General features: G+C 41.7%; 1 protein-coding gene across 5 annotated transcripts in view; it reads right to left on the bottom strand.

Annotated features, from left to right (window-relative positions):
• The window catches only part of PACSIN3 (protein kinase C and casein kinase substrate in neurons 3), a 58,051-nt gene that overhangs the window by 2,007 nt on the left and 29,970 nt on the right, over positions 1-26,074 (bottom strand). For 3 of the 5 annotated variants that reach the window (XM_075188159.1, XM_075188157.1, XM_075188158.1), the window contains exons 2-11: positions 18,342-18,422; positions 15,090-15,181; positions 13,703-13,859; positions 11,478-11,713; positions 8,960-9,115; positions 7,830-8,005; positions 7,548-7,668; positions 3,762-3,901; positions 2,842-2,904; positions 2,195-2,352 (exon numbers count right to left, since the gene is read on the bottom strand). In XM_075188159.1, the coding sequence (XP_075044260.1) occupies positions 2,195-2,352; positions 2,842-2,904; positions 3,762-3,901; positions 7,548-7,668; positions 7,830-8,005; positions 8,960-9,115; positions 11,478-11,713; positions 13,703-13,859; positions 15,090-15,134 (1,252 nt within the window). In that variant the 5' untranslated portion in view covers positions 15,135-15,181; positions 18,342-18,422. The remainder of the gene's footprint in view (positions 1-2,194; positions 2,353-2,841; positions 2,905-3,761; positions 3,902-7,547; positions 7,669-7,829; positions 8,006-8,959; positions 9,116-11,477; positions 11,714-13,702; positions 13,860-15,089; positions 15,182-18,341; positions 18,423-26,074) is intronic. The other 2 variants (XM_075188161.1, XM_075188160.1) reach the window with 2 other exon arrangements.

Below are 26,074 nucleotides of genomic sequence, written 5' to 3'. Positions count from 1 at the left end.
TGATAAAATAGTTGCACTGTGTAGGCGACGGCAACAACTTGTCTGTGTCTCAGAATGGACTTATACAACACTTACTTTTCTATATATTTTTACCCAGGTAGATCTATACTGTACATGCACCAAAGTCATTTCATGACCCAAGATTAAAAGATGTCCTGTATTATAGGAGACCAGAGATCTCACCAGATACAATCACTTTAATCTGATAGTCTTGAGTGTTTGTTTATGAGGAATCTTGTAACATTAACAAGTCTGAAGAATATCAATAATTCAGCTGCCCTGGTTATCTCTGGAAATGAGATACATTAAGGTCACTATAAGAATATTAAAGACTTGATCCTGCTACTGTTATTGATACAGTTATGTTGATTTATTCAGTACAATTTAAGAATTGGCTTTAGTTATTCCAGTTACCTATACTTTATAATTTGTCATGCACTTTAGTTTTGTTGGCCACTTTAATTGCTGAGCGAAGGTCATGAAAATGCAGCCAATCAATTCTCTAGAAACTTGTGACATCACCAAGTGACTTCTGCCCACAGAATGACTTCTGCAACCCAGTAGGTCACTATTATTTTGTGGGACATCACCGTGGTCACCTGCATTCTATCCTTGGTCCACTGTATCTGACAAGGTTAGCAATGGGGGATTACACCAGTCCTAGTTTGCCAATAGCCAGGAGGGGGAGGGGAGGTACATTATATACAACATGTGACTAAAACATCCAATGTCCAGTAAGCTGCCTCATATGCTAAATACCCACAGAGACTGGCGTTTCATTCTCCCGGCCACCCGCCACTGGGAAGAGATTGCGGGTAATAGTGGGTGCCCCGGTAGGCCCCATCTGAAGGGCGAGTTGACAACCTACTTCATTTGCATGTATGAAAAATTACATATTATATTCTCTTGAAACTTATGATACAGATCTAGCACACGTCGAATGGTCTATTAACGCTGGGCAACTCTGCTGCTATTGCGTACCCCATACAGTACGATTTTCCCTGTGTAATATTAAACATGAAACCATTACCAAGCTTTACTTTAATTATATGGCTAACTGCACAATGAGTTTTTTAAAATCACTGTAAATATACAGTATGAGGCCGTGGTGAGAAGTTTACACTGAATAATGGATGAAACTGAATTAAAAAAACAAAACTAAAACCTTTTTGCACCCCCCACCCCCCCCTACAAAATGAAAACTACCTCCTGTGCTGTCCACCCTGATTTTCACTATAGCAGGAGTTCCCCTTACTATTGGTCTTCCTGCTCTAGTGGAAACAAGCCCAGGGGGCTATACAGATACAGTGATTAACGAACCCCCATAGCTAAAACGCAGTGGATCTGACCCACCTTTAGAACTGAGCAAACTTGGACCCACCAATCTACCACACATTATGAGCTTGATCAATTCCCCCACCTTATGAAAGCTAGTTCTATTCTTTAATATTAAACTGTTGTGGAGGTTGGGACTCCTGATGATAGAAACACTGCAGTAACAGGTACCAGTTAGATACTCTAGCAGCTTGTATCTAACCAATAGCTAAAAATTTCTCAAACATTTGCATTTTAAAATCAACTTTTAACTCAACCTGCTGCCAAGAAGTCATCTTTTTGTAAGTAAAGCTGCAGAAATTTTATTTTAGCATGGAGTGGCAGCTTCAGGACAGGAGGTAATCATGGACATTTCTGAAAACTGGAGCAAAAAGTAACCGGGGGAATCTAAATTGCAAGTACAAAAAATCTGGTTGCTATGAGTTACCACAATGTCTGCCCCTGTTACCCATACACCGGTTTTCAGAAACACCCTCGACCAAATCCAGAAACCATAAATAATTGAACAGATTCCAGCGTTCAATCCATTGCTTTGGGACACAAAAGGTTGGATAAATACCGGATGCCCGGTTTTTCATCCAGATCACACTTTGTGCGCGTTTCTCCAAGGCATGACCTGTGTCGGTCTCATGCTGGAATTAGTGATGTGTTAATGGTGGGTGGGTGAATGGATGGTTGGATAGGAAGGTAGCGAAATGCGTGCGTCATACACACATGCTAGCCTGCGTGCTCTGCTTTCTGCCAGATTCATGCACTAGGCCTGACAAGGGATGGAGGATGGAGGGTATATGGGAGTGGGAAACGTGCCTGTGGATAGGAAAAAGGAAAGGGAGGTTAAGGGAAGGTTAGTGGTCTGTACCTGCCGAAAAGCTCAGCTCGTCAGCTTCCTGGCCACAGTAATCATATAGTGCTCGCACACGCACGCCCTCTACCTGTGACACCTCCCGACCATTACTGTCCAGTGACTTTTTAGGACTTTCATCTTCTGACCACTCCGACGTGTCATCCTTCCCAGGGCTGCAAGAACCAGACAGATTAATTACACCTCTAAAACATCCACATTTAAAAGGTAACCGAAACACCAGTATACCCAAAAGCATACAAAAGGCTCTACAGACACCACTACATATTTATCCCAAGTACACCTTCCTACTTACAGATACGAGACATAAGAGCAGGGACTATAACCAAGACCCACATACATACAGACTTGCAGAAGATAATCTAAAGACGATAGTTGTTGGTTATAGGTTCACCAGGGGATTAATGGTGATCAAAAGAACCTAACACCGAGAAGGTAGAGTCGCAAGAAGAGAAGGAGAGTGAGACACGTTGTTTATAATTAGAAGAAACTGATCTTGGCACAATTCTTCCTCCAATTAGAAACAAGCAGGTTCTCCACAAAAGCCCATCACCATTATGAACCAAAGACAGTCAATGTCAATGGGGAGAGGATAGGAGGAGCTCAGACAAGGGCACCATGTCTGTAAAGGGGGCTGTACTGACTCTGAACGTGGGGTATCCGTCAGAGTGGCATAGAAATCCTGGTCTTCATCAGCGTAGGAAAACCTGGGGAGGGGGGGGGGGGATGTCAAACAGATTGTGAGCCAACACGAAGCCCAAGCAGTTACTTCCTGGAACACGTTACACTCAACAGTCCCATAGTCTTCTATCGTGTCAAACAGGTTTCCTACCCTCCTAATGATTTTGCATTTACTGGTGTGAATAGGCCTTTATGCAAATTTTACAGTGCGTCTCCTTGATGGTGTTTCTGTGGTTTTCAGCAAGTCAATAAGCTGGTGTATTAGGATAGTGGAAAACTCAAAGCCACTTCCCAAAAATCTGTCACTTGATTATATATATATATATATATATATATATATATATATATATATATATATATATATATATATATATATATATATATATATGTATATATATGTATAACCCCACACACAATCATAATAGCTGTTTCCGCAAGGATTATAGAACACCGGTGATCATGTACATGTTTATTCCCTAAGGATTCTTTGTTGCCAGTGGTTGGATTACCAATAGGAAACAAAACTAACAAGACACCAAGGTGTAATCAGTATTCTAAGGAATAATCCACCCCCTGCTGTAATTTAGTATGGATAGTAGAAGTCCCCTCTGATTTCTGGGAGCTGTATGGAAACATTGTCTTGTGCATTTAAATGCTCACAACACAATGCTTTGAATAGCCATATAATTTACTGCAGGGAGTGCCTGTAAACCGTACGTTCGGATGTCATTCTTCATTGTTCATTAGGTAAACATGTTTACTTAAGGAATTTAAGGTCACCTTGTAGCACATTGTGCATTGGATCAGTATGATGGGTAGACGGCATCTATAATGCAAGCTGCATTTAGGTTTGTAATAGATGATCGAGGAAAAGGTCACTCACCCTCTGTTCAGCTGCTGGGTGGGGCTCCCAGCTGACACTCCATCCTTTGCCGGCACAATACCGGTGAGGGTCACTTCCTCGACATTCTTACTGGTGCGCTCCTTCTTGCTGATTGGCCTCTGCGTCTCTGGAGACCACTCCTGTGATCAGGAGAAGGAGATTCCATCAGTATCTGGACAACACCTCCCGTTCCCTATGAAGCTGCACCTCAGCTGATCCACATCCGCACCCCAACTAACCAGATGCGGAATGGTAACGGATTTGGAGGGACAACAACTATATATTGCAGAGTATTTTCCACTTGCACCCACACACCAGTGGATCACTCCATCACGTAAAACGCAGGTGGGGTTTTAGCCTCTGGGAAGTCTACCCATAAAGGGGTTGACCATGGGATGAAGGACGTTCCCGGCTAATAGTCAAGGAGGGTTCTCCTGCTTGTTGCTGCTGGAAAGGACATTGTTACAAGGGGTGTAGAGTCTGCAAGACACCAGTAAATGATCGTTCAAGGTAGCCATGAAGTGAAGCAGGTGCTGCCTTTGCTCCAAAGCCATCTTCAACAACAACAACACGGCTTCCTTTGGGCACTCCAGTAGAGTTTCCCTTTAAAGTCTGCTGAAATATGGTCAATGAGGGGAACAAAAGCTAAGGTCTAGCAAATCTCATTTCTACCCTAAGGATCTATATCATATATTCAATGACAACGTTAAAGTCTTGTATATCTGGGAATGTAGTTACAGGACAAAGAAAAAAAAAAAAAAAAAAAAAAACAACCAAAGTAAAACCTACTTTGTCATCGTCCCAATCTCCTATAGTGTCTACCAGGACAGATCTAGACCACTACTTGAACACATTTTCTCACCGTGCATGCGAGAATACACAGTATGGGGTTCACCATTTATAGGACAGGATACAGATTACTACAGTGTATTATATTTCTTGGCAACGCTACATAATACAAATAATGTAGATAATATCTATTACCCTTACACAATCTTTTACTACATATTGTATAGAAATATCGATATATGCTAGATATACAAAGATAAGAGCTACGATAGAAATGGGATAAATAGTTAAAACACAAAAAAAGAATGCAAAAGAAATTCCAATGACACTGCATAATTAACAGATGAACTGAGCAGGATATATACACAAGTCATGTTGGCAACCATAATGCAATGGAATTCAAGAGGTCATCCCAGATCTCAAAAAAACAGGTATATACACAAATGTCCAGCGGACAGGTTCAGAGTACACGGGTGAGCGGAGTGCCTCTAAGGTTACCAAAAATATCTTGTAAACTTCAGAGACCATACGAACGCCAAGGATGTTGGGTCACTTAACTTATATTACAATTAGTGGTAATAAGAATTCCTGATTGTATACAGGCATTGTGCATTTTAAGACAGGTCTAAAATTCCTGGGGGCATTTTGCTGTGGGTAAGCGTGGCAGGCATAAAGCACAGATAAGGCATCACGATTACTACATGCAGTTAGAAACCTAATAATGCCTGCATTATGTAACACTAAAGGTAATGCAAACAGTAACATGGGTGTGTGTGCTGGGAGCACAACTCCGGCTTATGAACGGTCTGAAAAAAAAACAAACTACACGGTTTGAAATCATATTTGCTGGTGGTGAGTGCATACACTGCAGAATTAGCCCAACGTCGTTCCATCATTTAGATTTCTAGTCCGTTTATAAAATCAAACGATACGATGTGCTTTGGTACCATAAAACATGATCGTGGGAGCGTACACACTAATGCGATATCTAACCCAACAGTCATCTATCGTGCCATTGGCCAGATACTTGGGTGAAAAACCTGTAGTAGTGTGTACACAGCCTAACTTGTGACTGTAGCTGTAAACTCTGTATATCCTCAAACTATATCCATGGTAGCACAGCAGTTAGCATTTCTGCCCCACAGCATACCGAACATATAGATAGAACAACCCTGGCTCATTATTCACCTTACAGCGAGGAGCACTGTGACATATTATTGTAGATTTGTAAGGTGCCACAGTGCTCTGCAGCGCCGTACAGTAGGGAAAACAGGACATACATAAAAACAGGGACATACAAAGCAGACAAAATAAACGCAAACATGAAAACAAAGGTTATGGAGGACCCTGCTCATTAGAGAGCTTATATTCTAAGTGGAAGAGGGCACATCTGAAACAAGAGGAGCGAGTGTGGCTCAGAGTGGAGATTGGGACAGTTGTGAGGGTGCATTAGTGTGAATAGTGTTATCGGGGATAAGGTCACCTCTAAAAAAAGAGATGGGTTTTCAAAGAGCATCTAAAGATTTGAAGGTTGTGGGAAAGTCTCATTGAATGTGGTAGGGAATTCCAGAAGTGGGGAGCAGCACGGGAGAAGTCTTGTAGGCGGGATTGAGAGGTGGTTACCAGCGAAGGTCAGAGATAGATCTAAGAGGGCGGGAGGGAGAGTATTTTGATATGACATTTGAGATGTATGAAGGGGTGGTGCTTTGTGGATAAAGTTGAGTAATTTGAATTTGAATCTGGAGGACACAGGGATTTGCAAAGTGGTGCAGATGTGGAGCGTTGAGAGAGAAAGACATACAATTCATCCATCTGTATAGAGGTGTGTGCTGACAAATTGGAGTTCTACCTCGAATAGGCAGCTGTAGGGGAATGCAATAATTTTATTATGTACTGCCCACATCGGTCATTTTTGCAGATAAATAGTGAAATTATATCTTGCGGGAGCTTTAGAATCAAATACACAGTATTGGACCTTCTTCATATGCTGCTAATTCACATAAGGGACAGTATAATACAACAGAAGCCATCGACATGAGGCCCAGCGTATGATGTCCAATGTAGGACTTGGCTTTTACAGTGGAAGAAACACACAAAACTTGACAATATCAACTAAGTGTTACAGAAATAAGGTATAATAGTACAGCTAACAGAACACATCTTAAGATGCTTTCAGTTAATTTCTGAACCTTTCATAACTTGCTGGGAAGCCGTCCCCGCGACACGGCGACTTCCCAGCATTTGTTTACAGAAGCAGAGAAAGGGTTCAGTGCGAGTTTATGGAGGAAATGTAGATGTTTATCCCAGAACTGAAACAACTTTTTCCAAGATCAGGAAGGAATTATTTTTGTAGTTACCAGCTAGAAAGATATTACTTGGTTGGGGGTTCTGTTCTTGTTCCTTCAGTTGATCCTCGGGGGGGGGGGGGGGGGGAAACAAGAAGATATAGACTGACCGATTTTAATTTATTTTCCCACTTGAGCAACTATTAACATTTTAACTCCCCGCTGCCTTCTACATTTGCCAAATGTAGCTTGGCCATGGGTAAAGCGGAGCATGCCACGAAACATGGGGATTACTAGACCGTGACGGCCGTGGGGCATTGTGTGGCCTCAGGTGGCGGTTCAAGGTGGAGTTGGTTGGAGAAGAAGCAACAAGCCAACGGACACTGCTGCATAATATACAGTAAATCACGCAGCAGTGAGGAGCTACCTGTGCACCTTACAGCGGATGTTGACACAGTGGAAGCAGCCATTTTGTGAGGTAAACCAATACTCAGGAGAATGCAGCCTCTCAATTACTAAACGGACAGGGTTCATTCACACAATGGCTGCCTTCACTGTGCAGACATTGCAGAGATTCCTATAAGGATCAATTTAGTAGAATCCTTGACACCACCATATTGATACATTATGCAAACCTAGGCCAGCACTAGGCAAGTTCCTAATGCTTGTGCAGATTAGAGATTGACATTTTCATCATGCTCCCCGTTTTTACCTCAAACTGAGGCCAGTTCATGGTGGTGCCTGGCCCATGGGTGTTTCTCCACCATTTCAGATCCTGTTGGTCCTCAGATGCCTGGATTCCCTGGTACAGGTCTCTGTATAAAGCATGGAAGCTGGGGGAGAGGAAACACACGTGAGCACGACAGACATTCCGCCAGCACAGGGCATGTGACATTGGCGGAGGGTAGTGATTGGCTGAGGGCATGAAGATCTCTCTGGCTTGTAGAATGTGCAAACTGCATTCACAGGTCCAAGATGTGGGGACGGACGTTACCTGTCTTTGCTGGAGAGGTCAAGGTGTTTTTGAATGTCCAGCAACATCTCCTTAAAAAAGGCCAGGCGCTTCTGCTCAGCCTCCTGGCAGCTCTCAAACTGTTGTTCCATGTCTTCCATGTAGCGGGGGTTGTAACGATTCAGCTCGTCCAAAGCCTTCTCATACACACCTTTGTCCTGAAATAAAACAAAAAACAAATGAAGTACTATCTATTACTATTATACGCACAAATAAATAAAACTTATTCCAGGTGAAATAAATTTGCAGCACACACAGACACGCATACACCCCCCTGCTCATTCTGCCCCTGTCACCCCCTCCCCGTTATTGTACCGTGTAGGTACACTACCACTACCATCCCCTGTCCCGTCACATAATAGGTGGTCTGTAGTGGGAGAAGGAACCAGCACAGCAATAGCAGCAAGACACCCACTCTTGTAAGATACATATAGATGTATATTATAAAGGACGACACTCACAGGTCTTTAAAGCACTCTGAAAACAAAGCTTCAGCAGCGATGATTCAAAACTATTGCGGTCTCTTTTATGGGTAATTGTATGAAAGGGACCAGAGACCTGATCCTCATCAATAATAATAATCTCCCCCTCCCGAGTACTAGATCTATGCCTCTGTAACGAATACATTTTTTAACTGGAAAACAGTATTGACATGTCCTCTACACTACAGGATAAAGATATTAGAAATCATTTTGGAGTTTTTAACCAATGTAATACACATTTATCAGGTTCCTTATTTACAAACAAGGGTTCTTTTATTCATTATGTATTTTTTCTTAAGATTGAAACAATTCTTAAAATTGATAATACATTGCAACGGTTCTCCTGCACTCTCAGTGCTGGACTCAATGTTTAGTGCAAATAACTGCAATTTTGAGGCATAAATTGCATCAGTATCTTTTAGGTTCCTATTATATTGTGGTTGTAGTGACGTTTATAAAGAGCAGCAGAACCGTTCACAGTGAAGATAGATCTAATACAGGGTGTAACCCAGACGTGAGAATGCAACGCAAATCCGCTTCACCCACTTATATACAAATTTACACAACATTTGTGTCCGACAGTATAGTCAACACAGGAAACGGGGTCTGCCACAACGCCCATCCTCTGACCTTCTCAGCTTCCTGGTTGCACCTCTCCACGCGCTCCTGCAGTTTACGTAGCTGCTCCTGTGAAACGGAGGCATCGGCTTTCGAATGATCCTCTCGCACCTGCGCTGCCCGTTCATCCTTGCGAGCCACATGGTACCGCTTCTTGGCAACCTCCACCTGAACAAGGAACACGAAACAGACATTAAGTATGCTACGTTACTTAACTAACTTCATACAGTGCCCACATATACTGTACTGCATACCCTAGATATAGAAGGGGAGGGAGTTGCAATTTAAAAATAAGAGTCATGGCTCCTCTTTGCCACTATCAGCCGGTCAAGGCGGACTAATGCTGTGGTTAATGCGGAAGCACTTGCACCATAACCCAACTGGCAACAAACTACTCTGCAGCAGGTCGCAGCAATCTGTCCGTGGCAGCTTCAGACTGCTAGAGCCAATACTAAGAGAGGCTGCCGGGACACTAAGAGAGGCTGCCGGGACACTAAGAGAGGCTGCCGGGACACTAAGAGAGGCTGCCGGGACACTAAGAGAGGCTGCCGGGACACTAAGAGAGGCTGCCGGGACACTAAGAGAGGCTGCCGGGACACTAAGAGAGGCTGCCGGGACACTAAGAGAGGCTGCCGGGACACTAAGAGAGGCTGCCGGGACACTAAGAGAGGCTGCCGGGACACTGCTGAAAAGTTACGAACGAAGCACTGTTAATAATAATGTAGATCGTACTCCTCCACATAGCAAATGCAAAGTCACATCTCAAGAACTGGAAAACACATACATATTATAGATTTGCAATATACAAAAGGTAATGTACATAAAAGATTATTATGTCCTTGTAACAATGCAAAGAAAGCAGTAACAGCCAATACTCCGCACCAGCAGTATTGCTCAATGAATGTATTGATTTTCTACTCTGATCCATCATAAATAACATGCTGGAGAATCGCTGCAAAGTTGTGTTTCCACATTCATTAAACACGTTATTATATAATTTAGAGCTGCACATAGACCTTACCTTTCGGGTCTTTTCCCCAACTTCCCAAGAAGCCAACACTCGGACTGGCACGAGAGATACCTGCGCTGGTCTTACCAGAGAATTATACTGTGCCCTGCTCTTATACCACCATGTACCACTTCACAACAACATTAAAGCATAATAATGCCAGTATTAAACACGGCCTCTGCTTTCTGTAGACCACTTACTCTTACGCTGAACAATAACTGTTGTTTTCCAAATCCATTCATATAAATATTTACATAAAAAGAGGAAGATTCCCCCTAACACAAAGTACTGTATTTACTTTATCTATAAACGTTTAAAGGCGCAGGAAGTTGAGAGAGCAACTGTCTGACAGATCAGACAAACATTTCACTGTTTCTACATCAAAAAAGTAATTTGCAACTTGATTTCCAAAGAATACAAAACCCATGACCAATGGGTGGAACACTCAGACATATCACCATATTAAAAAAAAACAACATTAAATAAACATTTTAAGTGTTGTGTGCGTGTAGAGGAAAACAATTACGTATGAAAACGTTGGCAGTTAATACTTTAAAATGTTACTCTCAATGTAGGGGATAAAAGTGATCTTATTTGCATGTACTGATTATATTCCCTGACACATTCACAGAAAATAACGTTCAGGTATATGGGGTGCCCATTTTATACCTTTATATTGTTTCATTGATTTCCCTGGTAAAATCCATCATTAGATCTCCAAGTACAGCCACATTCATTGGTTTTGAACAACAAGAGGTGTGATCTCTTAATACGAAAGAGTGGGGTGATAAAATAGTGTTAAAAAAAAAAGAAAAAGATAAAAAAAAAAAAAAAAGGTACGATGGCTCAGTGGTTAGCACTTCTGCCTCACAGCACTGGGGTCATGAGTTCGATTCCCAACCATGGCCTTATCTGTGTGAAGTTTGAATGTTCTTCCCATGTTTGCGTGGGTTTCCGCCAGGTGCTCCGGTTTCCTCCCACACTCCAAAAACATACTAGTAGGTTAATTGGCAGCTATCAAATTGACCCTAGTGTCTGTCTGTGTGTATGTTAGGGAATTTAGACTGTAAGCTCCAATGGGGCAGGGACTGATGTGAGTGAGTTCTCTGTGCAGCGCTGTGGAATCAGTGGCGCTATAGAAATAAACAATGATGATAATAAAAAAGGTACATACCAGGGGTACAGAATCTTGATTGGCAAGGATATAGATATAGATATATATATATATATATATACATACATACATACACACACACACACACACATACAACTACCCTGTGATCTTAGCATAGAATACAGTTCTCTTCCCACCGCTAAAATTACAATTAAGATTATGTAGTCTGCACCTACTACTTTTGCATGCAAATTATGATTTTGATTTAGCAATCTGCTAAACCTTATGTGAAAAACCCCTAGTATATACAAGGACATTTTTAACATAGCTTTTTTTCAAGGCAACAAACAAACACAGCACATTCAATAATCCAGTCAGAAATGGTAACATCCGTATGACACACTTACATCTTTGAGCTTTTTCACCCAGGGTTTCTGAGCCTTGCTAAATCCATCTTCTGCTTCCTTTGTCTCTCGGAAACCTCCAATCATCTGCTTGTGGTAGGCTTCCTTCTGCCAATCCCGGACCTTCCCGCTGTCTTCATCCCACAGCTGATTCCGCAGCTCGGTGTGAATCTCGCTGAGCTTATCCGCTGCAGTTAGGAAGGCGTGCCAAGCTTTCTCCAGGGTGCCGTATTGAGGACCTGCGGGAGATGAGACGAGATCAGGGCACTGATTAAAGTAAAGCAGCATTATCATCTACAATACCTAGGTATATTGTGAGACTTCACTGTAAAGTTATTGTTTGGCAGTAGTACATTAACTTCATAAGATGCCTGCTGGGTATTGAGTCTGCCCAAGATCCAGGTATCATACCATAGGCAAACCGAGCAGGGGAGAGAGGGAGGTGTTCCTAGTGCCTGTAAACCCCCTCCAAGCCTGGGGCACTGTATAAATTGAGGTGGCTGGACCCTGCTCCCGCTTCACACGGCTCTGCTTGAAAAGGGAGAGCTGTGTGCCCGTAACAGTAGTGCACGCAGCATTGCCCATGTATATTATGGGGATAGGAAGAGTTGGAGAGCAGCCAAAAACTGTCTAAAATTATAGCCACACCCCATGCATGCTGGTCACGCCCACTGGCGGTGTGGTGTGGAAACCCCCCTCTACAAATCCTGCGTTTGCCCCTGCATACAGGACATAGTTTGTAAAGTTATTTTTGCTTTCATTTTACCTTGGCAGAGCAGACAATACTGTGACACTTCGTTTCCATGCACCGTCTCGGTTTAAAGAGAACTATTTACCTTTGTTATGTTAATAAAAGTCCATTCCTACTTACAAACAAAACTATTTACCAGAGTCTGCATTTAAAATTAACCTGTAAACTAACCCAACTTCATAGAATAGCTCTACCCTAAAGCAACTTGGTGAGCAGTTCTGGGTGTGTGAAGTAATGCAGCTGGCACTTATACATGCACACAGCGAGTTCCCAGACCCCGCCATTAGAACAAGCCACAGAAAGACATGCGGGCGCTACGGTTCATGCAGATCTGTAACCGAGTACTGTTCATATGTAGCCCTCTCTGTTCCTCACCGCACACCTCAAAGAGCAGCTTGTCCGCTTCCTGCGACATCACTGCCTGTGTGTATGTATCTACCAATCAACACAAAGCAAGCCATCAAGCCTGTCACTCCTAGGCTTCTCCAGGGTCATGCAAGACAGACTCCCCTCCCTCCTAACAAGGCAACCTTCTACAATAGGGCGTAATACATTGCTTGTAAACACTTCAGCTACAAAAGTTACATTCAGCTTTGTAATGCACAACATTTTTAGTAAATAAATCGCCAACAGCATTCACAGTAAAATCCCTTGTAGGACTAAGTACATACACATATTGCTTAAACATGGACATTGTTACAGGTGGTGGATATCCCCATATGTCACGGAAGGGTTGAGGGAGGTGGAGCTCTCCTAATGATTGCTCGGGGCAGACATCCAGCCGACTATTATTGAGTCATTAAGGTCAACGATTATATTCTGTATTATCAAAACTGTATTATTATTTCATTGCATCTTGAAATTGTGGAAGATGTGCATACCTTGGTTTGAATATCTGAATGTCAATGCTTTTTCTTTTGTGATCCTATTGTGTATGAATACTTGATAATACCTGTAACACTGTGTGGGTTATAATTGGGGATTAAGCCCAATGTTATGGGCTTTTTTGTTGTTTAGAATTAAAAAAAAAAAAGAAAGAAAAATGCAATAAAATTTTACCCAAAAAAAACATGGACATTGTGCTCCTCTATTTCCAATTTTGCTGTTAGTCCTATGAATGCTGGTAACTAATAATTTCAGCCCTGCAAGTACGGCTTGCATAACTCTTCTATTAGCCTAGGGGTGAGCTTCCTTCTCCTGCAGCAGATCACATTACAATAAATAATTCCCTTTCCCACAATTTGTGTACAGCAACAGCTCTGAACATCTGGATCAGTGACAAGTTTTTGTTTTTTTTTTATATAACTTTTATTTCCCTGTTATTTTGTGTTTCCCCATCAACGTTCCGTCAGCAACAGCACGTACCCTGGACTGTTCCGCACAGGAGCTACACGTACCAGTATCAGGTTAAAGTGAGGACAGTGCGTCCCCAGCAGATCTTTATCCCATTTCTATTCCGCAAGCTGCAGCCACTCACCCTTCTCCAAACTGCTCTTCCACTTGCGGCTCCAGTCCGTCAGCTGCTGGGCGTAGCCCTTCTCAATTTTGGCTCTCTCCCTGAAACAGGTGACCAGGTCGTTACACAGCCGGTTCCCGTCCTCGATCCGCTTTACAGTACGACGATAGTTGCCAGCCTAGATCGGAGAGAAGGGGTTGCAGAATGCTCAAATAGTAATTACGCCCAGTGTGTTGCATGCTGGGTCTTGTAGTCCTACACTGCCAGAGAACCACAGGTTGTCCACGAGTAGCTGTTAATAAACTTACTTTAAAAGTAGATAAAGGTTCTCACAAACCCCAATGTGCGCAGTGGAGGGTGAAATGCGGACTCCATATATGAACAGATTGTGGCAGTCCCTACTATTTGTGGCAGTGGTTTAACAGAACCCTTAGATTGCCAGCACTTGCAGCAGGTTGCCAGTTATAGGATACTATTGTATTTGTATAGAAGTCTCATTTCCCTAAATGTTTAACCCCTTACATACAGCTCTGGGAACATGTTGGCACATGACTAATAGTAATATCTTCCGCCCTGTGAGCAGTACGAGTAGGCCACATGTAAAACCTAAGGGATTGGGTTTGTGTATTTAGAGATTCAATCATGTACATGATTGAATATTAACAATAAGGCATATATGACCACATATATTAAACATATTACACAAGGGTAAGAATAACTAAATTATACAGACATGTATGGGCAGATTCCATTACAGCTATGTCCAGTTAGGCACATTTCGGGTACGACGGTACCCAAACATCGCAGTCTATGGGTTGCCAGGAAAACTCTGCAATGTCGCTTAGCTGCAGATTATCCCAGAGAAACTCGCTAGTCATTGAATTGACCCCATAGTGACACAAAGTACAGCAAGTACAGACGATAATGGAAGAAATGCTTCAAATCCCCCCCCCCCCCAAACTTAAATGCCTATCAAAACCTACAAATAAACATTAAAACAAAAACTACTATAAACAGCTGATGCAAGGTACCACAGTACAATTAATATACTTAACTCCAATAACTTAGAATACATTGATACTTTACACCAAGGAGAGATAGAACAGTTTACTAATAGGATTAAACTGTAACACATACAAGTCAATAGTGTAATAGCTGCAATAAACACACAACCTCCTTTAACTATACCGGAGTAACTCAGCTGATAACATCCACACGTGAATGATAAAACTACAGGTGAGCACCACACTCTATAGCCCTCTCTTACCATATACACAAGTAGCCATATTATTCCATGTAACCTGTCTGACCTCCACCAGCTCTAAGGGGGCATTAAGGTTGTGTGAGCAAAGTCTATTCATGGAAATGTTTGCTGAGTGGGGGTGGTAGAGGATTACTGACTACTCACTTCCCAGAAGCTGCCACCGACGGGCCCCTCTCCCTCGTCCGTCATCGTCGTGGATTTCTTACAGCACAGAATGTTTGCAGATTACGCTGGCACTGTAGAAAAAAAAATATTATATATCAATATATCTCACAAAGGGGTGTCCTCCACTTGGGCATAACCTTCCAGTAGACATGGGGCATGTATAAAAGGCGAATACGAGCATATAGGTACAATGAGCATACGTAGAGTAAAGGCATCATCACCATTTATTTATATAGCGCCACTGATTCCGCAGCACTGTACAGAGAACTCATTCAAATCAGTCCCGGCCCCATTGTGTTCTGAACCAGCCCTCGCCAAATGCAGCCTATCCGTTAAATAGCCTCAATATTCTGTGGAAATTGGTCCATTTAATTATAAAAGTAAACACCGTGTTCCACTATGGTCTTCAAAATATTGCCAGAGGAGAAAAGAATAAATTCCTCAGCGTGAAGCAGCCAGGTCAGCACATTCTCCATGCACAACCAAAGCACTTACACACTAATATATATATAGATATAGATATAGATATAGATATAGATATAGATATATAGGTGTTTTGTTCTTTCCCCACCTATAGCCATCTTTTCTTCTCCTTTGTGCCGTTACCATTTCTCTTTGATTGTTTGGTGACGGGGATTTTCCCAGCATTACAGCTGGCCCACACAACACAATCATCTTACTGTGCATTACACTACGTTCTTCAGCTCAACCTGCATCTATTAAATTACAACATAGATTCCTAAACCAGGCAATAAAGATTATCTTTCTACATTAGGGATACCATGAGGGCACCAATTTAATATGTTTCCATACAGACGAAAAGATAAAGTATTTAGGGAAGGTTGCAAGAAGCCATGTGCAAGTCAATAAACTGAAGGGGTTTGAAGTGTCTCAGTAATTTGTATTAAAATACTGCTAACTGTATGGTATAGCTTGACTCAACAATGCATACCCTGCATTTAAAAGGGAGAACACAAGTATGGCTGCCATGCCATGTGACCGGGGTAATAGGGAGAACACATGTATGGCTGCCATGCCATGTGACCGGGGTAATAGGGAGAACACAAGTATGGCTGCCATGCCATGTGACCGGGGCAATAGGGAGAACACAAGTATGGCTGCCATGCCATGTGACCGGGGCAATAGGGAGAACACAAGTATGGCTGCCATGCCATGCGACCGGGGCAATAGGGAGAACACAAGTATGGCTGCCATGCCATGCGACCGGGGCAATAGGGAGAACACAAGTATGGCTGCCATGCCATGTGACCGGGGCAATAGGGAGAACACAAGTATGGCTGCCATGCCATGTGACCGGGGTAATAGGGAGAACACAAGTATGGCTGCCATGCCATGTGACCGGTGATTTCCAAAAACCACCACGGCTTAGTAAGGCTAGACCATGGGAATCTGTAATTCTGATATGACCCAGGAGACTTGAAGGCTGGAAAGAAATTCATGTGACAGAGCAGATTCCTGTATCAGTCTTGGTGACCTTTTATGGGTGAAAAACTTCATGGTAAAGGAGCGTCTCCTAAGCCCTACTAACATGTGGTCTAATTACCCTGCTTTTACTATATGACAAAGATACTTAAAAAAAGTCATTGAGATTGGAATTTACGCTACAGACTTGACGGCAACGAGTGCTTTATGGCATGAGATTAGACACTCCCTGCTATATAAATCAGGCAAACGTGATCTGTGTATAACGACAGATCACGGTGGTGTTCTAGCACCACGTAGACAGAGATGCTCAGTACCCCAAGGATAGATCCCGGTGTCAGATCAGTGACTGGTCTGGGCTGTACGATTCACAAGTACGAGGGACTCTGCGGCCTCCATCCCGGCATGCCTTGTTATTAAAAGCTCAGACAATCCAAGAACGGAAACTGTTCTCACTCCCAAAATAAACATTGAACACAGGCCTAAAATATCAACACCTGCTGCCAGCTATGAGAGGGACCCCTTCCCTCCCCTCCCAAAAAGAAACAAAACTCCAGGGGATGTAGAGACAGGGCTGCACCTTGTAAGATCGAATACAAGATCATGTACTGGACAATCAGAATTAAACCAGAGGGCACAGAGACAGACTCACTGTGACATATAGTACATCCCTGTATTTCACAAGCAGCTCTGAGAACACATTTGTGCTACATCTTCGATGCTCTAGCCATCGTGATTATTAAAATATATAAGGTGAGAAATATTACAAAAGAAAGCAGCAAAGTTCATGGGAAACTTAGATTACTTGCAAAATTTTAGACAAATGTACTAGTGAGCTCTATCCACACACACACTTATAGCTCCCAATGCTAGCTTTATAATTTGTGCATTTAAATATACACTTGAGCCCAAGTCATTGGAGTTTTACCTCTTTTTTTTTTTTTTTTACAGCACTTTTCATAAAGCAAATGAATAAGTGCAACACGTTTGCTAAACTTTTTAAACTCCAGATACTCTATTTTCCTACACCTGTACCAGGACGCATTCATGTGCCCTAATAAGAGTCTTAATGGGTCAAAACAACTAATGGGAGACGAAGGAAACTCTTACAAGAAGTGAAATCAAGTTTTTGGCTACCCTTGAAATCATATTTTAGTTGTAAATAAAACACATTAGCTATACTTCCTTTTGGATATTTAACACGCTCCCATTTGTTTGTGATTCTGCTCTTTTTACAATGCTCTAACAAATGGGGTCTCACTAAAAAAATTAATTTAGGCTGTCCTGGTAGATGTCACAAGGTCGAAGACCACCGTCCTACCCAATTGTTCTGCCATGTTGTACCATAAGCAGAGGCACACACAAAGACACAGGTCCTTGTACAGTAATCAGTTATATGTTTATATTTTACAATAAGCGGTTTTTTAGAAGTCTGGGAAGACCCAAAACACAACGTTGTTTTATTAAAAAAAAATAATAAAAATAAAGCAGGGACTGACTTTTGCAGACTTTTAATGTCATTTTTAACATTCTGCACCTTCAAGCCTTGGTTTCGACTAAAGAAGAATACTAAGCATGCATCAGTTTGTGTTTCAAAATCACTAAACCGGTATAACACAAACACACACACACTATGTGCTTCAGACTGCACCTAGTTTCTAATTAAACAAGCTCTACCTGCATGCATAGGACTCACCAAGACAGCACCCAGCTCCGGAGTGCACAGGACGCCCCGGCAGAGCACCCAAATTCCCTGTATACCTAAAAGAACGTATTCGTGTCACATACCTTCCTGCCAGAAGACAAGCTCCAGGAAAGGGAGGAGGGGGGGAGGTAGCAGACCTGCACAGACCTGTGCTCTTCCAAAATCTGCAGAGAGAAGATGAACAGTCAGAGGCAGCTGCACACTAGACTCTTTCACATGACTCTACTAAATATGGAGACACCAATATAGCACTGTCTAATTTGACGCTTATGCCACCAGCTCCCAGTGATGTCGCTTGTACCCCCCACCCCCCCTTCCCCAAGAACTGACACCAGCAAGCCTTAGTGACTCATACAAATCTGTCAGAAGGGAGTGGGTCGGGGGCACAGGATCTAGAGGACGAGTTGCAGTTGCTATATTGAATTGCATCGACCCGTCCCAGAACGTCACACCTTACAGAGACATCTGAAGAATCAATTAGAACGAGAGAACTTATTCATCAAAAGATTTGGGAGTTAAAGGCCAGGAAGAACACGGGCCGGAGGGGTTAACGGCACGTGATAACATGGGGAAATTTTAGTTGTTCATAGAGACGGGGACTTTTCCGTCATTAATACAGAAGGGTTTATTTCTCAGTATTAAATTTACAAGTCTAACCTGCTCTTTCAGTAACACTTTTTGGATGTGGGATATTTTGGTAACAGATATTACCCCAACTTACTTCCCATTACAGGTGTAGACAGAAGTCAAGGTTTAGTTAAGATTCATAGCAAGCCATAACACTGTAGGAATAAACTGATTAACAGGCAGTTTATATTTTGTGTGTCTAGGTTCCCTTAGTGCTTTCATCATACACACTGCCATAAATCTGCTGGGGTGGTATACCACGATTTCATGCTCAAGTTGTTGCTATTTGGAGGTCGTATAACAATTTCCTCTACGGGACACAGACAGAAATAACTTCTTAAAGTAATACAGTCACCAGCAATATAGTGGAGGCAGCCATTTGTGGGCGGGGCTAATATTCATGAGCAGACAGCCTGTTCATTAGGAACTGGAGTATGATGCAGTTTGTGAAGGACAAATAGCATAGAGGAAGACAATCAGACAATGGTAACACTATGGAGTTTAAGTTGTCACTGCACACTGAGCCACTCAGAATACATGAACAGCAATGGATCCTGTTCTAAAAAAAAATAAAAATTTTTTTTTACAATTAAACAAATGTAACGTTAAAGTGATTTTTTTATCATTTTTTTTTTTATTATTTTAGCAGTCGTTAAGCATTATATCTTCCACTGCAGCAAAAAGACCAATTTCTAAACCCTTTCTTAGACTATGGCATGTAACAAAAGTCATGCCGAAAGTTACAATGTTGGGACAGTGACAAAATGCCCAAACCTAGAAATAACCAGGAACACACACACGTACGTTTCCTGACTAGACACCACTTGTGATGTTAGCACTGTAGAACCATCTGATAGGAGATGGTTTCCAGTCTGCTCAGAATGCTGAAGACAAGAGATAATCCTAGAATTGCCAATTATCCCTACTTTCCAGGGACAGTCCCAGCCTTTATAGATTTGTACCCTGGAAAAGACCTTCAATTTGTATTACTGGTCAACTGCATAATCAGTTCCTCTTTTTCTATATGCTGGATGTATCTGTTCGTACTCACACACACACACGAAGTTGATATTTGATGGGCAGTAGGTAAAATGCAAAAGTTACATCGCAATTAAATTCAGTTAGCGTTACAGGTCAATGAATTCCACCGAAAAACTAAAAACACATTTGAGATAGAAGACACAACTGTCGAAGTCAGCAAATTGGATAAAGTAATTTCAATTAATATCGAGCAAACTTGGTTGTCTTTGTCTGAAAATATGCGTAGAGCACGCTACGGCGTGGAAAGGCGTATCCAGCCGCAACACGTGGCAATAAGTTTTTACACTTTTATACACATTCACACGAACACACACACACACACACACACACCTGTAAATAGTACACATTAATTGTAGTTGCAACACAGTTTATGTCAAAATATAGCAGTATTTATGTGTAATATTATAAGTTATATGCACGTTCTTAAAACTCAAGGTTCAGGTTGCGGGAACTGTGTCATGTTTAGTATCATTTTAATCCCCATATTCATCAGCAGCTGTCCGGTTCATTCGCCGAATAGATCGCACATTGCATACTCTAGTGATTGATGTTAGGGAATAAAGGTTTAAAGTGATACCGACAGTAAAATGCTAATAGACTAGTTGAAACTGGATTCTTGGCGGGAAAGTAGGAGCACATCCCCTGGAGAGATGACCCCCACCTTTGGATATTATGGTTTGAACTGGCCTATGACCTGCAGTATACTGGACCTTCCTGAAGCCTGGACCAATAGAAGCAAGCCACACCATCTGCATTGTTTTACTGTATTTCTGACTGCATAGAAGCAGGAGCATTGGGCTTAGTGAGCAGTCTTTGACCACAGCCTTCAGACCTGAATGACTTCACTGGATCCAGGGCGCCTGCGATAAGCAACGGCTGTACTTATTATTTCGCTTGAATTATTCTGCTACTTTAAGATAATTACTTTGTGCTTTGGAAACACAAAATCGAGATTCGACAATCGTTATTGGATAGCGACAAAACGCTCATGACACAACATAAAAGTGGCGATCAGTGGACCTGGCGATTTGTGAAAGAACATTCCAAGCTGGAGGAATGTTGTCAAAGCCCCTCCTCTGTGAGCTTTCCATTCACACACATGAGAAACACTCAGGAGAGTCTTTGACAACCCAATGCAAGGCTCGCTGAAGCAGGAGAGAGGATATCCCCTGCTCTGACTCATCAAGGGAACAACTGAATCTCCATATTTACTGAGGGCTAGTGACCAACTACATTTTAAAACATTTCAAGTGTTATAGGTATTTCCTATTGTAGACAGCCATTAAATAAAACAGACAGTGCAAAACATCATCAAGTTATAGATGACTGTAGTGGGGCAGATATATTGACATATGTAGATAAACTCCCTTAAAGTCCACCTGTACGGCGATACCACCGAAATGAACAGATAAGGCGTGGTCCCCTAGCCTCAGCTGTACAACACCCAAATAAATTATGACCAGCCCTTCATACCACAGAACAATGCATATGAATTTCAGCAGCGTGCAGACACGATTACCTAAAAGGTCAAATATGCTATTGAACCAAAAATGAAAGGACATCCTTAGGGCCTGTATGTACTGTAGTCACTCTCGGTGCTTGTGGTGTATTAACTATGGAGGCAGCACCTTCTGTTCTGTGCAGCTTCTACTGTGTTCACAAAGTGGGTATCAAAAAAGCTATAGAAATAAGAGACTGTTTAAGATAGGGATATTTTGTTTTGTGTGTTACGTTTCATTGGCTTCTGGCTAAAAGTGTGTGTGTGTGTGTGTGTGTGTGTGTGTGTGTGTGTGTGTGTGTGTGTGTGTGTGCGCGCCAAGGGGCCCTGTGGGAGATAAATTAAGATTGCCAGCTTCACTGGAAAGGGGAATATGCCTGAATATGATTATCCCAATTATACAGCATTGTTGAATACGAAATACCTATCTTTTTTGTATATATACAAAAAAATAATAAATTATGGATATATTTTCTCTTCATAGCATCTCACTGGCCTCTCCCGTGCACTACAAGACATTGTGTTATGACTTACTGCATGAGAAATACTGGCATAATATTGCTACAAACTAACATGAAATACACGTCCCACTGTATCGCAGCCATTATTAATAAATCTGGTTCATCACCACCACACTGTGCAATACTCCATCTAGTCATCCAAATGGTTTAAGCACTAACCTCTGTGTCACCCAACTTACACATGTGAGGGTTAAAAGCAAAGCAAGAATATAGGTTAGGCAAAGTTGCATGATTAAACTTTAATATACCGTATATATATTTATTATTATGATGATTATGATTATGATTATTAACAAAACAAAAAAAAAAAAAACACCTGCCCTTAACAAAATGGAAAAAGAAAAAAAGAAGAATACAGATTTACATAGATTATCTAGATTCAAAAAACAAAACTCGTCACACACTGCATTATCCTAATCATGAATATTACCCATTTATCCTACCCAATGTCACTCAAAGAAATAATTGTAAATTTTGGGCGGTTATTCTTTAAGTACTTTTGTTACTCTGCAGGCTGTTTGTATAGAACCTAAAAAGGGGTCATAATTATTATTGCTAACCAGAAAGTGGTTCAATTCCCGGGGACAGCTTAAGCTAGGTACACACTACTGAAATGTCAACCAACGTTTTATACTGAGCAATTTTCCATGCGATCGATAGTCCGATCGCTCGGTCCATGGACTGCATACACACTAGCCTTGTTTAGGACGATAAAGGGAAGAGCGGACGTCCCTTTAGCGACTTTTTACAGCCATGTTGTCGTGAGCAATGATTGCAATTTCATACACACTTAAGCAACATTTGCGGGAAATGTAGCAAGATACCAAAGACATTAGCATAAAGGGGCAGAGCTTTCGCTATAGTTAACTCCCAAAACAGCATAAAAACAAAAAGGTTAATATGACTTTATAACTTTAATACTTTATAAACTTTATAAAAGGTTAAATGAGAATTGATTGTCAACATAGATGCAAAGGGTAATAACACCCATGCTTTATACACGTGTAATGGTCTGCAGCCAGACAGGTGCAATACACATCGATACAAAACACAAACCTGTGATGTGTGGATACCGCACCACGTGGGACTGGGACAGACATCAAAAATTTACATACATACACACGCCCCCCAGGTCGAGGAAGTATCGGAGGATTGTCGCGGATCGGTAGGAAGTTTATACACACTACACAACGGAAACGAGATTGGAACGAAAATATTAAACGGTACGACCAACCAAATGAGGCGACAATAGTCCATTTGGGCAGACTTTTGACCATCGTGTCACTGCACACACTGACCCGACTTTTGAACGAGCGGTCGTATGTCATCTGTTTGAGCAGATTATTGGACGAAAACAGTGTAGTGTGTACCTAGCTTTAGGCCCAAATGCTCTTTCCAATTCCTAATGACAGCAGAGAAGGGTCAGTGAGCAAAAGCCTGTTTTATGGCACAGTCCTAAATGTGAGCATCCTCCGGCTGCCTCACGACCCCGGGTTACAGTCATGTGTGAGCAATGAACCAAGGGTCCATGCAGCTATATTTCCCAGAGTTCCAGGGAGAGGGGGAGGAGCTCATTAGCTCCAGATGGTAATACTACTTTGAATGAACATTCCTATTAATAGCACATTAGGTATATCTATCTTTACACTCCAGAATTTTGTGGGGATATGGTTTTCCTCGAGTGTCCAGACCTGCACTGCAAACACTGAGCTATATTCACATGCAATCTTCTCCAGGCATAACAATCTGTAGAAGCATTTGTTGTTCTCCTTAGATGCTCTCCACAGAAAACATACCATACGCAACACCACAGGAACAAGACATGTTTTCTTATAAGGTTATATTGCGTAACAAGAAATATAATTATTAAAGAAAACATTGTGATTATACAGAATTCCTTTAATGCTTAGTCCAGGAGCAACTATTTCTCTGTTACACACGATTAATGTCCTCTCACAAGTCCTTTCATGGATCCGTGAGGAATACTGAAACGTGCCCAACTCTACACAACTTCTCTGGGAATACACGCATTGCTACATTCCTTTAGCCTCTTCAGCGCATTAATATAAAGATTTATTGGGAACATGGCAATCTACTACCTGACAATGTGCAAACAGGAAGCAACAATTATACACAAAATAGAATAAACATCTGTTGTTGACTTAAGAGGTCAGTAGAGACCACAAGACTATTTATGTTAAGCATGTCATGCCATAATTTCCATGTCATGTCCAAAACATACAGAAACACTTCTTCAGTTATAAAAAGAGCCTTTATAGGTGGGGGGATTACATTACAAGTGTTAAAATAATGCTTGAGGTGCAGAGCATTAAACTCTAGCATCTGCAGTACCACTTAAGGCCAACAGGGGGAGAAACATCTCCCATTGCTCTTATCACACCTATACATACACTTGTAGCGAGTCTTGACTCTTAACCTATGAGGTTCATATTAGATGTATAGTATGCATACATTGAGACTGATATGGCATTAATGTTCTACCCAAACTCCCAAATAAAGCCTGTGCCTGCAAGGTACAAAACTATAAGCTTCATGATTATTGTATCAGGCCTTCCCATGTCACAATTAAAATTCATGTAAAATAGGGAAGTGTCACAAATTTTAGATATATGTACTCACTGGAACAGTGTCCTGCGTGGTCAAAATTTAATGAAACAAAACTTACAATGTTGTTGCCTGGTAAGTTTCTCTCAATTATCTGTCAGGTCATGTGACTGTTCCTACATAGGTCTAATATGAATCAGACATTGCTGCCTCTATTAGGCAATGAGTCAATGTTAAAAACAAAAAACAGACAAACATACACTTTATAACTCAACTAGAGAAAATGTGAGAAATTTAAAAAGTGTGATTACAATGATGAAGGGTAAATTGGGAGAAATGTTAGGAGAGAGGCATCACTTTAAAATGTACATTAGAATTTCTGCTGCACCTTAGAATTAAACTCATGATGGGACAGTCAGACCCCCACAGGCTTCACATCGAAACCGCTATATCCATTTTTAGCACTTCTGCCTCACAGCACTGGGGTCATGAGTTTGATTCCTGACCATGGCCTTATCTGTGTGGAGTTTGTATGTTCTCCCTGTGTTTGCGTGGGTTTCCTCCGGGTGCTCCGGTTTCCTCCCACACGCCAAAAACATACTAGTAGGTTAAGTGGCTGCTATCAAAATTGACCCTAGACTCTCTCTGTCCATGTCTGTATGTTAGAGAATTTAGACTAAGCTCCAATGGGCAGGGACTGATGTGAGCGAGTTCTCTTTACAGCGCAACGGAATTAGTGGCGCTATATAAATAGCTGGTGGTGATGATGAAGACTCACATCAGCTGTTTTTGGGCCCATCCTACACGAATGTCAGAGGCTTGTAGTTTTTCATATCTCTTCGAACACATGTAATAAAACTGACAGCAGAACAATGCAATGTACCCAGGATGAGTAATACATGTATAACAATCAGTGTGGATTAAAGGACACGGTAGAAACGAGTTGAGAGAAGATGTATAAATACAGGTTTTATATTCTTGCTTTCTATAAAAGGATAGGACGACCAGAGGTCCTCGGTTTATAGCGAGTCGTGTTTTAACTGGACAGTCCCAGATCCTGACAGCACAGAGTAACTGATTGTTGGTGCCCAGTTGCTCTATCTACAGTGAATTCTGGCAGTCAACAGAGTTTTGTGCACGAAAGCAAACAGGGATTTCAATTACCAATAAAAATGATATAGGATGATAGAGTTCCTACACTTAACAAATGGGGCAGAGCTTGGCATAATGTGAGGCAAGTGAAGGGACCTGTATAGAGCCTTAGTCACCAGGGTTATGGTCTGTTTTGTATACTAGCCACCAAGAATGGAGGGGTGCTTTGTATACAGATAATCAGGGGGAGGTTGGGGTAGCAGATGTGTGCACTAGCCACAAGGATTAAATTCCTTTTGAGGGATAAGTTATCCATAACAGACACCAGGAATGGGAGTTGGGGGAGGGGGCTTTACCATGTACGCTAATCACCATATTTGCTGAACGCTTTTATATACCATCAGATTGAGATCTGTATTGTGTAATAGTAAGCTTAAATGTGAGCCCATACATACTTTGGTTAATATTCTAG

This window comes from Mixophyes fleayi, chromosome 10 (assembly GCF_038048845.1).
Source record: "Mixophyes fleayi isolate aMixFle1 chromosome 10, aMixFle1.hap1, whole genome shotgun sequence".
NCBI classification, from domain to species: domain Eukaryota; kingdom Metazoa; phylum Chordata; class Amphibia; order Anura; family Limnodynastidae; genus Mixophyes; species Mixophyes fleayi.
Note: the sequence above shows the minus strand (reverse complement) of the source record. Positions and strands in the feature narration are given on the sequence as shown.